The following is an 18,692-nucleotide window of genomic DNA, read 5'->3' as shown; positions in this document are numbered from 1 at the left end:
TTTGATTCTAAAAAGCACAACAATCTTAATTTAGTTATCTCTGGGCTCTGGCAAACCTAAAAAGCACAATTACTAAGACAGGTCTAATGTTAAGGTATTTCTGTTCTGAAAAAGAGAAAAGGTAATTATCAGAGAGATGAAAGATGTTTTGTTGGGTGTTGCAGAAAGGACTGAGCTCATACACTGTAAATTTTGTTAAGTCAGTCAAGTGCCAGTTTCAGAAGATAAGCTGACAGTGAAGAAATAGTGCTCATAAATTAGTATACAGAGGACTTCCTATCAGTCTTTTCCACTGGTGGTGTTTGTTATTATCCACAATATTTATGATTGTGTTTTACCAACAACATAGAAAGCAACTCAATGAATATATATGTGTGAATATATCCCTTAACCCAGGAAATACCTTCAAAAACATAAGCAAACTATAGCTTTCATATACAAATATTATATAGGAAGAGAAATTACCCATGCAGGTAGCATTAACAAAAATGTTTTTAGTATAAGAATCACCAAAAAAAAAATTATGAAAATTTTAACTGTTCAATTAGATGCTGAGTACCTTGAATGATATACAAGGTCTCTCTCTGGAAATAAACTCCTTCTAGTCAGTTTGTGGTACTTCATTTGCCCTTGAGATACTGCTTTTTAAATGTGCTCTGAGGTGTTTTCATCTATGTTGTTTCTGCCCATCTAAATCATAAGCTTCTCAAACGTAGGCTACTCGCTAGTTACATTTAAAAGTTGTCCATAATGCATTGATCTTAAACATGAGTGTTCAGAAGCATCAGCTGGGAAGCCTCTTTAAAATGGTTTCTACACCCCACCTAGATTCTGATTAAATCCCCTTGAGTGATGCTGATGTGTGGAGCGTGCTGATAGATGCTGTCCTAACGCTTCAACACGGGCCAAAGTGATATGGAATCGCTCAGCAGGAAGTCCTACAAGACAGCAGGCTTTTGCTAATTTTGAAACAAGCGTAATTTTTTTATTAAAGCAAAGAACTGAACAGAATTCAAAGAACATCTTTAAAAGAACCCCACCTCCGCGGTCTCTTCTCCTAACTGGTATCTTTATCAAGAAGTTGTGCGAGGTTGAGTTTACTTTTCGCCAGTGCGGCTATTTTGGCTCGTCTTGGTAATCTCACCTTCATTTCTGATTCTGGCTCTGGAACTTCATGATCACTAAACAGATATTGAAAATACACCAATTTAAAGACAAGCTTTAAAACCACAGTTTATTTATACATAAAATGTTGTTTCTGACTGTCACGTTATCAGTGTGTAATTGATACCCTGATTCCACTAAGCTTAAAATAAAATCTCAAAGTGAGGCATGGAAAACCTAGCTAATTTCTCTTTATATTTATATGGAACTTGGTGTTATACAGCAAGAAAATATAAAAGAAAACTTGTAATGAAGCTTATAAGTAAACAGGGATCAAAACTGCCAAAGGCTTCTAGGGAACTCAAGTGAAGAAATTAAGTTCTCTTGATTTAGGCAAAAAATTCCTAAAATACTGTAAATAGCAAATTTCCCAAAAGTTTAGTCAAAATCTAAACTTATATGCTGAAAACATACATGCTACAATTTTACCTGTGAATAGATGAATACAAGACAGCCACAAACTCATAGCTTATCCAACAGTGGCTTAATTGGCAGAGACCAAAAATAAACACTGTATCACTAATATATCCATATTATACGCAGAATTATTCTATCACTGTAAATGTAGAGGACCCAAATCTCAATCTCAAGAGGTTGCTAAGTCAAGGTCAGAAGTCATACACATGATCATATAATTAGAAGAATACACACAAAAATACAAATTGTGAGAACATACTAAAGATGACTGTCTGGTACTCAAGGCCATGACAGTAACAGGAAAAGTACACAGCCATAGGAAGTCTTAATGCTCTTGATAATGGAACTTTACACTACAGACCCAAAATTTAACTAGTTTTCACTGTTTATCTTGTTATATACTGAGTTTCTCTCCTCCCCAGAAGCAAACTGTAAATTTTTAAAATTTTGTTTAAATATTTACTAAGATTTAAATGACTTTTCAGAGGAGCAAATTTTTAATTTCAGCATTATGTTAAAACTTCAAATTTTGCTATTCATTAGTTATAATTGTAGTTTGCCTTTTAATTTTTTTACTGAAGTATAAAATTGATTTAAAATACTATATTCATTTCAAATATACAACATAGTGATTCATGCCATTCTTTTTATAGGCCAGAATTAAAAGTCAGCATCTCTGCAGGGTCTAGATGTACGTGACATACCTTTCAGAGTCAGTCTCAGCCATCTGACGTCTCCTGTTCATACTTACTGAAGCTGTCACTTTTCTCCGTCCTTAAAGACAGTATAATTCATAATCAAAATTTATTAGCAATTGCTTATTGTTTTTCATCTTTTTTCTGGGCTACTCAAATAGTTTATTTTACCTCTTCAACACATTTCTTCCTAGTTTCCACTCACCTTGATACCAATTATCAATATCACAGAGAAAAGGAATTAAAGCAAAATTAAAATTTTATTATTTCTTTAGTAAGCTCTGATAATAGGCAAGGGAAATATGGAAATTAAGCTATAAGGAGGTAAATTTTAGTTTAATGTATTTGGGGGGAAGAAGCATGTGAAAAACAAGTGACATAAAGAAAATACCTCTATTATAGCTATAACACAAGGTGTATGAAGAAACTGTAATGAAAATTAAGGTTAGGAAATAGGTTAAGCCCATAAGTAGGTCCTAAAGAATCAGAACTTCAATCAGTAAGGTAACGGTTTCTCATAAAATATTCAAACATATACAAAACCAATTCAAATATGTGTTGGAATACATAATATAAAAATGAGATCCTTTAATAATATGCCAAGATTGCAAAAATTCAACTTGCTAGAATCTTACATGGTTTTTCAGATGACAGATTTTGGCATATGATGCTCCTCATTTATAAGAAATAAAAAATATATAAATGAAGTTAGAGCTATTTTAAAAAAAGATGGTGATCTCATGGTACGTTATCTGACTAAAAGCAATCTGATCAAAACAAAACAAAATTGTTCAGTATGTCATTTGGTTGAAATTTATATACCCTACTTACTCTTTGAGAATGTTTTTGGTTTTTCCCCACCAAATCTTATGTATGTGCTTTTAAACTTCTAATTGCAGTTATCCCCAAGGAAACATCCAACAATATGGGACTAATTTGGACAATATTCAGCAATTAGCATTTAAATAACTGATTGAGTACAAAACAATATTATGTCCAGATGATTCCATTTAGGAAAATATCTGCATAGAGAAGGACCTCAAAAAATATTTTTCAAATATTAAAATAATGATTGGCTCATGGGTGACATTATTAATGTTTTTATATTAGTTTGCTTGGATGTATTTTCTGATTCTTCTGTTATAAGCATGCACTGCTTTTGTAATAAAGTAATAAAGCAATTAAAAGATCTTGAATTTCAGGTTTTTTTCCAAGTGATCTCCTAACAATCATTTACTTTATTCCAACAAATCCCCTATTGTTGGATATCCCTTGGGACATAACTTATGTTGGGGAAAATATGAAATGAAATGGGAAAAAGGAAAACAAAAACCCAGAAAAACACTGAAGGGATAAATGGGACAAAAATACTTAATCAGATAAAGGATAGAATACAAACAACTGATAAAATTATCATTGATCATTTGACAATAAAATCTTAATTTAACCAAAAAAGTCCTTTGCAACATGATGTTTTGCATATTTCTTTCAATCAAAAGCACTTAGAGCAACACAGACATTATATTCTTTTAGATACAAAGCAAGACCTAGTAGCTGGAAGAATTAAAAAGGAAGTTAAGGATACGTAAGAAATTAAAAATTTTTATCTATGAAGTTAATCAATATTACTACCTCTGTTAGTCTTTTGCTGAGTGGATTTTGATGCTTGGGTTGCTTTTATATCCTTGAGAGGAGTGGTATATACTTTATTCTTTTCTATTAAAGGAAATAAAAATAATGTAAACTAAAAATAGCCACATAAAATATTTTAAATATTTTTTCCCAGAAATATAAAACAGAAATGACAACCAGTCCCATTAGCAGTTATTGAAAATTTATCATAAATCTGTTCCAAAAAATGTGAATATTGCAAAGTAAGCAAGCCAATCTCCTAAGATGGTATGCATGTTCATATGGTTAAAAAATATACAGACAAAAACTATGAAAGTGAACACTTATCAGTAATACACTTTCCCAAGATTAATTAGAATCTAATTTTTCTTTCATTTATGAAATTTAACCACATTAGAGAAACAATGTGTCTCAGTAAAGATCAAAAGGCCAAAATTATAAATATCCAGGTTACTATGTTGTTACCATCTTCATTTTGAAAATCAGTTGTAGTCATGTTGTCATCCTTTTCCGCTACAGTTTGCTCACCATACTCTCTATTTCCTTTTTCTAACTGAATCTTGATTTTCTCCAAAGTTCTCAGACATGTCCTATCTTTTACTTGCTGTAATAGAAAATCATTAACATTTAAAAGAAATGTAACATTTTCTAATCTTCCTTCAAAGAAGCTATATACTGATACCAAGTTGTTTAAAAGCATTCTAAAAACCCCATTACATTTATGAAGGAAATACATCAAATGAGCAGAAAGTCACAATATGCTAACATGAATAATTTAATACAAACATGCAAACTCTACTCTGATAAAAATATATACAAATGAAGAGTAATTCAAAACTACCTTACCTCCAAAATCTCATTCAAGAGAACCAAAAGATCTTTATCAAGATTGCTACTGAGTTCTAAAGAACTCAGGGCTTTCGTATAAACCCGAATTTCTGGTGACCGTGGACATGTTAAGATCTCATTGCAAATTTTTATAGCCAAATTGTCATGAACTGTTAAGGCCTACAAAATCAAAAGGGAAAACTTTGTAAATTGAAAGTGGTATAACAATACAGGCCTACACACCTAACAAACATTTCCAGCTAAATGTTGTCATCCCAAATGCAAAATACCTAAACCAAACTCAACATATTCCTCTCAAAATGAGCTTCCCTTTTTCCTAAAGTAGATGCTGTGGTTAGGGCCTAGATCTGCCATTTCTGAAGCATTCGTCTTCCCATACTGTGAGTTTGGGAGGCCAAGAGTTCCCAGATAGAGAACTGACCCAAGTTAAAGACACTGAGCCCTGCCAAAGGTCATACCTCCTCCTACAGGGTTAGTGCATACATGATGACTGGTAGATGTACAGGTACAGCAGCTCAGCCTTGTCTCAGTTCTGGATAACTCAAAGGCCTGCCCCGGTCCTGGAACTTCCTATGGGATCGGCTGGCACCTAAGACTGCATGACAATTCAACTGCTTCCTCTGCTGCAACCAGTTTCCCTCACTCCTCCAAGATGCTGACCATGAGAGAACTCCCCAGTTAAGTATGTCATCAGCTTCTTTGGAATCTCCTGTCACCCACTCTTAGAGTTATCTTGGACTACCATCTCCCTTGCCTCTCAAAGCCCTTTCTTCTAGGCTTGTGTATTCATAATTTTTTTTCCTATTTCAATTTTTACTATTCTTTCTACTTTTGACTACATTTTGTTACTTTTTCTACAAGCTTTTCTATCCTAATTACTCTTGATTTTTAACTGTTCAACAATAGTTTTTCTATTCTTCACACCGATTTACCTCATCTAATGATACCACCAAACTAATGTTCCTAATAGGTAACTTTCATCACATCAGCCCCTTCATTATATGCCCTGTGTACTCACTGCAAGTAAGGCCAACTCCAAATTCCCAGCCCTAATGTTCTGTCCCAACAAGCCCATTCAGGATCCTTAGCCTGAATGACTTTCCTAGTTTTCCAACATGACTTGAACAACCAGATATCTGTAATCACCTTTACTAAGTCATTTTCTCTCTATCCAAACCACTCCAGAAATCTAGATAAGGCCTAACTGAATTTCACTCCACAAGTTTTAAAACTAGTAATGCTGTACTCATCACCCATACCCCATGAACCTTGCCCTCTTCTAACATCCTAAATCACCTAGCAGCTAACTAAGTGACTCTTACTATATTTTGCCTCAATATCCATTGTAATCTTCTTTCCCATAGCATGTAACACAGTGACTTAAAGAGTATACAGTCACTAAATACCTGTAAGTAGGAGGCACTTCAAATCATTAATAAAACATTAATTTCAGTATGGTGACAAGTTTGATCAATTAAGAATTAAAAACTCAGCTTAAGTTGAATTCTTAGGAGTTTGCAGTTAACATATCTTCTTTGAATTAAAATAATAAGCTTAAGCCAAGTTTCATTCTTTGAATTCTCTCTGGTATTAGAAACAGGTAAGCCAACATCTGAAGGCTCACTTGAGTCCTAGAGAACATAGGTCATTAATCAGACATACTCACCCACCTGATACTCAGAGTGCTTGGCCTGAGGATTTAAGCCACTCGGTCTCGTCAAGTCCACAAGCAGCTCAGCAACATTAGCAACCTCTACTTCTGCCAACGGAGAAGACGCGGGGGCGCTGGCCAGGGTCTGCAGAGTTGGTACAAAGGCTTCCTCAAAGCATTCCTGATTAGCCCTATTAAAAAGCAATTCGAAAGTTTGTTGGCAAAGGTAGAGCAGTATTCTCAAAAATAAAGAGTATAAAATTCACCCTATCAAGATATAGTGCATTTTCATCTAGGAAAGAGCCAGATAATTCAGGAAGATAAAATCTAGTAAAGTTCTTCTCATTTCATGACTAAACACTGAAGAAAGACTATCAACAAAATCATACATAGATACAATTCACACGGAGTCTGAATTTAACTTCAAGTCAGATTTTTACTGATCAATCTGACAAAATACCTGCTTGCATAAGCAAACATGGGGAAGAACACGCCTAGGCAATGCCGAAGCTGAACGTCCTCTTCAGTCACAGGATTGTACCACAACAAGACGAGACGAGAAAGAATCCTGCTGCTGACCAGAAGCCCAGAGAACATCAGCTTTGCTAGTCCTTCTGCAGCTCCTGTCCTGAGTTCAGATACCTGATAAAAATGATTGTGACATTTTTATTTGTATTTCCTTTTTAAGCCTCACAATGAAGCCTGTCCTAAAACATTTTTACATAAACTACCCCCAAATCACTCATGTTATTATGAGGTTATTAAAGGCATCTCAACTTTTATTTCACCCTTTTTAACTAAAGACTATGTGACAAATTCTTCTTCTAGCTATGAAAATGTCATTCCTTTAAAATTCTTTTCAAGAACCAAAAGCCTTTTAAATGCTGTGAAACCAAAAACCAAAGCAGTACATATTAAATGCTACTCATGGTACGAAGATATAGAAAACCCTCAGTAATTGTGTCTTGCCATCAGAGGAAGATGCCTATGAAGGAAAGCTCCAAAGGAAGGAGAGTGGCAGTGTGTCTGAATAATAGGTAAAATGTGAACAGAAAATGTACAAGTAGAAAAAAGCATTCCTAGAAAGTAACCAAAATAAACCTAGAGAAGAAAATGGAAAAGAAGGTAAAGTGGTATACAAATGGAGGTAACAGGTATTAAAAGGGTAGTGGTTAAAATACTGGTTATTGAGACTATGACACTTTCTGGATGCGTGATCACATGCATATATCAATATTATAAAAACAAAACAAAACAAAATTCATTCATTTACTGTCAAACACTTTTAATGTTCAGTACTTTTCCTACCCATCCAAAGTCAGCAAGCCCACAGCACTGGACAATTTCCAAAAATAAGTTAAAACATTGCTTGGCTCAAATTTAAAAACTCCAAAGTTAAGAAGCTAATCTCTATCTTTTGCTTGGAAAGTTTGACCCATTTACACTTTAATTATGATAATGAAGGACTTACTCTGTCATTTTGTAGTCAAAATACAGTAAGCCAAAAACTATGAAAAGAGACAAAGGGCACTAAATACTGATTTTTTTAAAAGGCCAATTCATCAAAAAGATAATTGTAAATAGGTACACAACAAACAACAAGAGCCCAAAAATACATGAACATTGACAGAAGTGCAGGGAGAAACAGCTCTACAATAATAATCAAAGACTTCAGTACTCCACTTCTTTGAAAAGAAGTTGGTTCTTTGAAAATTGAACAAAGAAGATCAATAAGGAAATAAAGAGCTTGAACAAACTATAAACCAACTAGACCTACCAAACATACAGAACACCCAAAAATAGCAGAATAAAAATTCTTCTCAAGTACACACAGATTTTCAAGGATGGACCATATGTAAGGCCCAAAACAAGTCTCAAAAATTGTATAAAGTGAAATCATACAAAGTATCTTCTTCAACCAAAATGGAATGCACCTACACAGCAATAACAGAAGAACATTGTAAAATTCATAAATATGTATAAATTAAACTTTACATTCTTCTTACAATACCAATGGGCCAAAAAAGAAATAAAAAAGGAAATTGGAAAATACTTAGAGGTGAATGAAGGTGACAATACAATAAACCAAAACTTATGAGGTACAGTGAAAGCAGTGCTCAGAGGACAACTGATGGCAGCAAATGCCTAGATTAAAGAAAATCTCAAATCAACAGCCTACCTTTACACCTTAAGAAACTAAAAAAGAAGTGCAAACTAAACTCCAAGAAGGAAAGAGAAAGAAATAATGAAGATTAAAGAAAAGGTAAACAAAACAGGTAGAAAAATGGGAGGGAGAAAAAAAAAAGTCAATGAAACCAAAAAGTTGGTTCTTTGAAAAGAAGAACAAAATCGACAAACTTTCAGCTAGACTGACAAAAAGAAAAAGCAAATAACTAAAACCAGAAATGAAAGAGATGACATTACAACTCATCTTACAGAAATGAAAAGGATTATGAGAGAATGTCATGAAAACTAAAAACTAAACACAAATTAAATAACGTAGAAAAATGAACAATTTCCGAAATATATATAAATTAGCAAACTGACTTAAGAAAACTTAAGATGTAGAAATATTCAACAAACCACTAGCAACACAAATCCAACATATTAAAAAACTTATACACCATAACCATGTGGAATTTATACCCCAAATGCAAGGTTGGTTCAGCCTAACTATATCAAGCAATGTAATGTATCAATGAAACAATGTGTGTGTGTGGACAGGAAGGGTGGAAAACATGACCGTCACAGCAATGTAGAAAAACTACTAAACATTGTTTCAATATTTTAAAAAGACACACCAATGATTAATGATGGCGGAGAGAGAGGTGAGACTGAGGACCTCCCAAAACCACATAACATACGAAAATATAATTAATACCAATAATCCTGAAAGAGCAACACGAAAGAAGGCTGTGGCAGAATGCATACACCTGGAGAAGAGAACAGACCTCACGGATCAGGGTAATGGACCAAAGCTATGATCAAGCAGGATGCAGGCCATTCCCCCATCCCAGCTCACCAGTGGGAGAAAGAGAAATGGAAAGGGGAGGGAGTGGAGGCCTGGGACTGCTGAACACCCAGCCCTGGAGATCTACTCTGGGAGCACGAACCTACATTGCATGGTGCTGTGGAGATTAGTGGGGTTGGAAAGCTAAGACAGGCAGAATACCTAGAGAGACTGAGATTCCGGCCACTTTTGGAAAACATAAATCCACATCTGGTACCTCTGAGACAAAAGAAAGACAGGAGGTCGGAGAAACTTCCTAGGAGTGAGCGAGCTGCTAAAGGGGCAAGAATTACGCAGAGCTTACTGCTCAAGAGAAAGGACAGGTGGACGAAATCATCCAGGAGCACTCTGCACAGCAGGCTGGGAACTTTCAGGAGCTTCAGGCGCTCCATGCCCCTGGCTGGCTGTGCATCTCCAAGAACCCCCACCATGATACGCAACCTGCTACGCCTTTCTCCTGGCCTGACAGCACCACCTTGCAAACCAGTAGTCCCTGCCCTGGTGTCAGGCCAGCCAGCCAGAAGCCCTGCCTACAGCGCCTACAAACCCAAGGCACAGAAGCTTATACCTGTGTACTCAGCACACTGAGTCAGGCAGTGGAGGCAGGCCTAGCAGCAGGGAAGCAGCAAAAGCTCTTTCTACCTCCGAGGCACCAGCGACACTCCCACGCGACCCCTGACATCACTCCAGGGGCTGAGCAGCTCCAAAGAGTAGAACTTCTGGGCACTAGAGGGTGCCACATACAAATACGAAATGTCAAAGGAACCTGGCTCAAACCCAAATCCCACAAACACCAGAAAAAGGGTCAAGTCAAACTGAACTCATCACTCTTCCTGAAGGAGATTTCAAAATAAAATCATAAACATGCTCATGGAGGTACAGAAAAATATTCAAGAACTCAGGAAAGAATTCCAGAGATTCATTCAATCATTATGGAATACACTGTCAGAAATGAAACATACAATGGAGGGATTTAAAAGCAGATTAGATATAGTAGAGGAGACGGTAAATGGAATGCAAATTAGAGAAGAGGAATACAAAGAAGCTGAGGTACAGAGAGAAAAAAGGATCTCTAGGAACGAAAGAACATTGAAAGAACTGTGCAACCAATCTAAACAGAAAAATATTCACATTATAGGAGTACCAGAAGAAGAAGAGAGAGAAAAAGGGGATAGAAAATGTCTTTGAGGAGTTAATTGCTGAAAACTTTCCCAATCTGGGGAAGGAGATAGTCTCTCAGGCCAAGGAGGTACATAGATCTCCCAACACAAGGAACCCAAGGAAGACAACACCAAGACATATAATAATTATAATGGCAAAGTTCAAAGACAAGGACACAGTATTAAAAGCAGCCACAGAGAGAAAAAAGATCACCTACAAAGGAAAACCCATAAGGCTATCATAAGATTTCTCAACAGAAACCATACAGGCCAGAAGGGGGTGGAATGATATATTTAATGCAATGAAGCAGAAGGGCCTTGAACCAAGAATACCCTACCCGGCACGATTATCAATTAAATTTGAAGGAGGGATTAAACAATTTCCAGATAAGCAAAAGCTGAGAGAATTTAACTCCCACAAAATATCTCTTCAGTGTATTTTGGAGGGACTGCTATAGATGGATGTATTCCTAAGGCTAAATAACTGTTACCAGAGGAAATAAAACCACAGTAAAGTAAGAAGAACATTTAATTGCTAAGCAGGTGGAAAATTAAATAAACCACCCCCAAAGTCAGTCAAGGGACAGATGAAGAGTACAGAATATGAAACCTAAGATATAAAGAATGGAGGAGGAAGAAAAAGATGGGGAGAAAAAAAAGAACCTTTAGATTGTGTTTGTAGTACCATACTAAGTGAGTTAAATATGACGGTTAGATAGAAAGGAAGTTACCCTTGAACCTTTGGTAACCATGAATCTAAAGCCTGCAATGGCAATAAGTACATAACTATCGATAATCACCCTAAATGTAAATGGTCTCAATGCACCAATCAAAAGACATAGCATCACTGAATGGATAAAAAAAAAAACAAGACCCATCTACATGCTAACTACAAGAGACTCACTTCAAACCCAAACACATACACAGACTGAAAGTGAAAGGATGAAAAAGATATTTCATGCAACTAATAAGGAGAAAAAAGCAGGAGTTGCAGTACTTGTATCAGACAAAACAGACTTCAAAACAAAGTCATAAGACAAAGGACATTCCATAATGATAAAGGGGCTTGTCCAACAAGAGGATATAATCATTATAAGTATCTTAGCACCCAAAACAAGAGCACCTACATAAGTGAAACAAATACTAACAGAATTGAAGGAGGAAATAGAATGCAATGCATTCATTTTAGGAGACTTCAACACTCCACTCACGCCAAAGGACAGATCCAGCAGAGAAAATAAGTAAGGACATAGAAGCATTGAACACATTAGAAAAGAAGGACCTAACAGACATGTACAGAACACTCCATCCAAAAGCAGCAGGATATACATTCTTCTCAAGTGCACATGGAACATTTTCAAGAATAGATCATATACTAGGCCACAAAAAGAGTTTCAGAAAATTCAGAAGGATTGAAATTATACCAAACAGCTTCTTGGACCACAAAGGTATGAAACTGGAAATAAATTACGCAAAGAAAATTAAAAAGCCCATAAACACATGGAGGCTTAAAAACATGCTCCAAAATAATCAATGCATCAATGACCAAATAAAAAGAGATCAAGCAATATATGGAAATAAATGAAATAACACCACAAAATTTGTGGGACACAGCGAAGGCCATGATAAGATGAAAGAATATAGCAATATAGGCTTACCTCAAAAATGAACAATAATCCTATATGAATAGTCTGAAGTCACAATTAATGAAACTAGAAAAAGAAGAACAACTGAGGCCCAGAGTCAGGAGGGGCATAATAAAGATCAGAGCATAAATAAATAAAATCGAGAAGAATAAAACAAAAGAAAGAATCAATGAAAGCAGGAGCTGGTTCTTTGAGAAAATTAACAAAATAGACAAACCCCTAGGAAGACTTATCAAGAAAAAAAGAGTCCACACAGAGAAACAGAATCACACATGAGAAGGGAAAAATCACTATGGACACAACAGAAAAACAAAGAATTATGACAGAATACTATGTAAAATTATATGCTAAGAAATTGGATAACTTAGAAGAAATAGATGACTTTCTAGCAAAATACTACCTTCCAAGGCTGACCCAGGAAGAAACAGAAAATCTGAACAGACCAATTACCAGCAACGAAACTGAATTGGTAATAAAAAAAACTAAAGCCCTGTATCAGATGGCTTCACCACTGAATTTTGTCAAACATTTAGTGAAGACCTAATACCAATCCTCCTTAAAGTTTTCTGAAAAGTAAGAGGAAATACTTACAAACCCATGCCATGAGGCCAGCATCGCTATACCACGCAAAGGCACTACAGAAAAAGAAAATTACAGACCAATATTGCTGATGAAAATACATGCAAAGATACTCAACAAAATATTAGCAAACTGTATTAAAAAAAACATAAAGAGGACCATACATCATAATCAAGTGGGATTCATCCCAGGGATGCAAGGATGGTACAACATTAAAAAAAATCCATCAGCATCAAACACTACACATCAATAAAAAGGACTAAAATCACATGATCATTTCCATAGATGCTGAAAAAGCATTTGACAAAATTCAACATCCATTCATGATAAAAACTTGCAACAAAATAGGTACAGAGGACAAGTACCTCAAGATATTAAAGGCCATATACAACAAACCCACAGCCAACATCATACTTAACACTGAAAAACTGAAAAGCTTTCTTTTAGGATTGGGAACAGGACAAGATGCACACTCTCCCCACTTTTATTCAACATAGTACTGGAGGTCCTAGCCACAGCAATCAGACAACACAAAGAAATAAATGGCATTGAGACTCATAAGGAAGAAGTTAAACTGTCACTGTTTGCAGAAGACATGATATTGTACATAAAAAACCCTAAAGAATCCACCCCAAAACTACTAGACCTAATAGCTGAATTCAGAAAAGTTGCAGGATACAAAATCAATACACAGAACTCTGTTGCATTCCTATACACTAATGATGAACTAGCAGAAAGAGAAATCAGGAAAACGATTCCATTCACAATTGCATCAAAAAGAATAAAGTATCTAGGAATAAATCTAACTAAGGAAGTGAAAGACCTATACCCTGAAAACGACAAGACACTCTTGAGAGAAATTAAAGAGAATACTAATAAATGGAAATTCATCCCGTGCTCTTGGGTAGGAAGAATTAATATTGTCAAAATGGCCATCCTGCCTAAAGCAATCTACAGATTCAATGCAGTCCCTATCAAAATACCAACAGCATTCTTCAACTAACTAGAGCAAATAGTTCCAAAATTCATGTGGAACCACAAAATACCCCAAAGCAATCCAGAGAAGGAAGAATAAAACTGAGAGGATTACGCTCCCTTACTTCAAGCTCTACAACAAAGCCCCAGTAATCTAAATAATTTGGTACTGGCACAGAACAGACCTGCAGACCAATGAAACAGACTAGAGAGCCCTGATATAAACCCAAGAATATATGGTCAATTAATATATGATAAAGGACCAATGGATATACAATGGGGAAATGACAGCCTCTTCAACAACTGGTGTTGGCAAAACTGGACAGCTATATGCAAGAGAACGAAACTGGATTATTGTCTAACCCCATACATAAAAGTAAACCTGAAATGGATCAAAGACCTGAATGTAAGTCATCAAACCATAAAACTCTTAGAAGAAAACACAGGCAAAAATGTCTTGAATATAAACATGAGCAACTTCTTTGCTGAACACATCTCCTTGGGCAAGGGAAACAAAAGCAAAAATGAACAAATGGGACTACATCAAGCTAAAAAGCTTCTGTACAGCAAAGGACACCACCAGTAAAAGAAAAAGGAATCCTACAGTGTAGGAGAATATATTTGTAAATGACATATCCGACAAAGGGTTAACATCCAAAATATATAAAGAACCCACACACCTCCACATCTAAAAAACAAATAACCCTATTAACAAATGGGCAGAGGATATGAACAAACAGTTCTCCAAAGAAGAAATTCAGATAGTCAACAGACACATGAAAAGATGCTCCACATCGCTAATTATCAGTAAATGCAAATTAAAATCACAATGAGATATCACCTCACACCAGTTAGGATGGCCAGCATCAAAAAGACTAACAACAACAAATACTGGCAAGGATGTGGAGAAAGGGGAACCCTCCTACACTGCTGGTGGTAACGTAAATTACTTCAACTATTGTGGAAAGCAATATGGAGGTTCCTCTAAAAACTAAAAACAGAAATACCATTTGACCCAGGAATTCCACTCCTAGAAATTTACCCAAAGAATACAAGTTCTCAGATTCAAAAAGATATATGCACCCCTATGTTTACTGCAGCACTATTTACAATAGCCAAGATATGGATGCAACCTTACTGTCCATCAGTAGATGAATGGATAAAGAAGATGTGGTACATTTACACAATGGAATTCTATTCAGCCGTAGGAAAGTAACAAATCCTAGTATTTGCAACATTATTTTGCTCAGTGAAATAAGCCAGGCAGAGAAAGGCAAGTACCAAAATGAATTCCCTCTTTTTTTGAGTATGACGACGATGTAAAGGAACAAAACATCAGCAGACTCACTAACTCCAAGAAGGGACCAACGGTTACCAAAGGGGAGGGGGAGTGACAGCAGGTGGTGTGAGAGGGAGAAGGGGATTGAGGGATATTATGATTAGCTCACATGGTGTGGGGGAGGTCATGGGGAAGACAGTGTAGCACAGAGAAGACAAGAAGTGACTCTGTGGCATCTAACTACACTGATGGGCAGTGACTGAAATGGGGTATGGGGGCTGAGGGGGAGAATTGGCAATATGGGTGAATTTAGTAAAAACAATATTTTTCATGTGAAACCATCATAAGTGTGTATATCAATAATACCTTAATTTTTAAAAAGTCGCCTTACAGGAAGCAGAAGCCCTGTCTGCGCGCAGCTGCCCAGCACAAGCAACTAGAGGTCACTGTTCTCCAAGGAGAGAAAGGCCACAAACCAACAAGGGAAGTTCTTCCAGCCGTCACTTGTTCCAGCTCTGCAAACTATTTCTATCACCATGAAAAGGCAAAATTACAGGCAAACAAAGATCACAGAGGCAACACCAGAGAAGGAGACAGACCTAACCAGTCTTCCTGAAAAAGAAGTCAAAATAAAAATCATAAACATGCAGACGGAGATGCAGAGAAAAATGCAAGAGCAATGGGATGAAGTCTGGAGGGAGATCACAGATACCAGGAAGGAGATTACAGAAGTGAAACAAACTCTGGAAGGATTTATAAGCAGAATGGATAAGATGCAAGAGGTCATTGAAGGAATAGAAACCACAGAACAGGAACGCATAGAAGCTGACATAGAGATAAAAAGATCTCCAGGAATGAAACAATATTAAGAGAACTGTGTGACCAATCCAAATGGAACAATATCCGTATTATAGGGGTACCAGAAGAAGAAGAGAGAGGAAAAGGGATAGATGGAAAGTGTCTTTGAAGAAATAATTGCTGAAAACTTCCCCAAACTGGGGGAGGAAATAATCGAACAGACCACGGAAATACACAGAACCCCCAACAGAAAGGATCCAAGGAGGACAACACCAAGACACATAATAATTAAAATGGCAAAGATCAAGGACAAGGAAAGAGTTTTAAAGGCAGCTAGAGAGAAAAAGGTCACCTATAAAGGAAAACCCATCAGGCTATCATCAGACTTCTCGACAGAAAACCTACAGGCCAGAAGAGAATGGCATGATATATTTAATGCAATGAAACAGAAGGGCCTTGAACCAAGGATACTGTATCCAGCACGACTATCATTTAAATATGATGGCTGGATCAAACAATTCACAGACAAGCAAAAGCTGAGGGAATTTGCTTCCCACAAAAAACCTCTACAGGGCATCTTACAGAGACTGCTCTAGCTGGGAGCACTCCTAGAAAGACCACAGAACAAAACACCCAACATATGAAGAATCGAGGAGGAATAAGAAGGGAGAGAAGAAATGAATCTCCAGACAGTGTATATAACAGCTCAATAAGCGAGTTAAGTTAGGCAGCAAGATACTAAAGAGGCTAACCTTGAACCTTTGGTAACCACGAATTTAAAGCCTGCAATGGCAATAAATACATATCTTTCAATAGTCACCCTAAATGTAAATGGATTTAATGCAGCAATCAAAAGACACAGAGTAACAGAATGGATAAAAAAGCAAGACCCATCTATATGCTGCTTACAAGAAACTCACCTCAAACCCAAAGACATGTACAGACTAAAAGTCGAGGGATGGAAAAACATATTTCAGGCAAACAACAGCGAGAAGAAAGCAGGGGTTGCAGTACTAATAACAGACAAAATAGACTTCAAAACAAAGAAAGTAACAAGAGATAAAGAAGGACACTACATAATGGTAAAAGGCTCAGTCCAACAAGAGGATATAACCATTCTAAATATATATGCACCCAACACAGGAGCACCAGCATATGTGAAACAAATACTAACAGAACTCAAGTGGGAAATAGACTGCAATGCATTCATTCTAGGAGACTTCAAAACACCACTCACCCCAAAAGATACATCCACCGGGCAGAAAATAAGTACGGACACAGAGGCACTGAACAACACAGTAGAACAGATGGACCTAATAGACATCTATAGAACTCTACATCCAAAAGCAACAGGAAATACATTCTTCTCAAGTGCACATGGAACATTCTCCAGATTAGACCACATACTAGCCCATAAAAAGAGCCTAAGTGAATTCCAAAATATTGAAATTCTACCAACCAATTTTTCAGACAACAAAGGTATAAAACTAGAAATAAATTCTACAAAGAAAACAAAAAGGCTCACAAACACATGGAGGCTTAACAACATGCTCCTAAATAATCAATGGATCAACGAACAAATCAAAATACACATCAAGGAATATATAGAAACAAATGACAACAACAACACAAAGCCCCAACTTCTGTGGGACGCAGCGAAAGCAGTCTTAAGAGGAAAGTATATAGCGACCCAGGCACACTTGAAGAAGCAAGAACAATCCCAAATGAATAGTCTAACATCACAATTATCGAAACTGGAAAAAGAAGAACAAATGAGGCCTAAAGTCAGCAGAAGGAGGGACATAATAAAGATCAGAGAAGAAATAAACAAAATTGAGAAGAATAAAACAATAGCAATAATCAACGAAACCAAGAGCTGGTTCTTTGAGAAAATAAACAAAATAGATAAGCCTCTAACCAAACTTATTAAGAGAAAAAGAGAATCAACACAAATAAAACAGAATCAGAAATGAGAACGGAAAAATCACGACAGACTCTACAGAAATACAAAGAATTATTAAAGACTACTATGAAAACCAATATGCCAACAAGCTGGAAAACCTAGAAGAAATGGACAACTTCCTAGAAAAATACAGCCTCCCAAGACTGACCAAGGAAGAAACACAAAACTTAAACAAACCAATTACGAGCAAAGAAATTGAAACGGTAATCAAAAAACTACCCAAGAACAAAACCCCCGGGCCGGACAGATTTACCTAGGAATTTTATCAGACACACAGAGAAGACGTAATACCCATTCTCCTTAAAGTTTTCCAAAAAATAGAAGAGGAGGGAATACTCCCAAACTCATTCTATGAAGCCAACATCACCCTAATACCAAAACCAGGCAAAGACCCCACCGAAAAAGAAAACTACAGACCAATATCCCTGATCAATGTAGATGCAAAAATACTCAATAAAATATTAGCAAACCGAATTCAAAAGTATATCAAAAGGATCATACACCATGACCAAGTGGGATTCATCCCAGGGATGCAAGGATGGTACAACATTCAAAAATCCATCAACATCATCCACCACATCAACAAAAAGAAAGACAAAAACCACATGATCATCTCCATAGATGCTGAAAAAGCATTCGACAAAATTCAACATCCATTCGTGATAAAAACTCTCAGCAAAATGGGTATAAAGGGCAAGTACCTCAACATAATAAAGGCCATATATGATAAACCCACAGCCAACATTATACTGAACGGCGAGAAACTGAAAGCTTTTCCTCTGAGATCGGGAACTAGACAGGGATGCCCACTCTCCCCACTGTTATTTAACATAGTACTGGAGGTCCTAGCCACAGCCATCAGACAAAACAAAGA

The 18,692-nt window shown here is 36.4% G+C and overlaps 1 protein-coding gene across 1 annotated transcript in view; it reads right to left on the bottom strand.

Moving 5' to 3' along the window:
• Nucleotides 1-1,040: 1,040 nt before the first annotated feature.
• The window catches only part of NCAPG (non-SMC condensin I complex subunit G), a 57,855-nt gene continuing 40,203 nt past the window's right edge, over nt 1,041-18,692 (bottom strand). Inside the window, exons 15-21 of the mRNA XM_036921043.2 lie at nt 6,869-7,050; nt 6,428-6,599; nt 4,755-4,916; nt 4,374-4,512; nt 3,909-3,992; nt 2,286-2,355; nt 1,041-1,181 (exon numbers count right to left, since the gene is read on the bottom strand). Of these exons, the coding sequence (XP_036776938.1) occupies nt 1,058-1,181; nt 2,286-2,355; nt 3,909-3,992; nt 4,374-4,512; nt 4,755-4,916; nt 6,428-6,599; nt 6,869-7,050 (933 nt within the window). The 3' untranslated portion in view covers nt 1,041-1,057. The remainder of the gene's footprint in view (nt 1,182-2,285; nt 2,356-3,908; nt 3,993-4,373; nt 4,513-4,754; nt 4,917-6,427; nt 6,600-6,868; nt 7,051-18,692) is intronic.

Source organism: Manis pentadactyla, chromosome 5 (genome assembly GCF_030020395.1).
Source record: "Manis pentadactyla isolate mManPen7 chromosome 5, mManPen7.hap1, whole genome shotgun sequence".
Taxonomy (NCBI): domain Eukaryota; kingdom Metazoa; phylum Chordata; class Mammalia; order Pholidota; family Manidae; genus Manis; species Manis pentadactyla.
The sequence above is the reverse complement of the archived record's forward strand: the minus strand, read 5'-3'. Positions and strand labels throughout refer to the sequence as shown.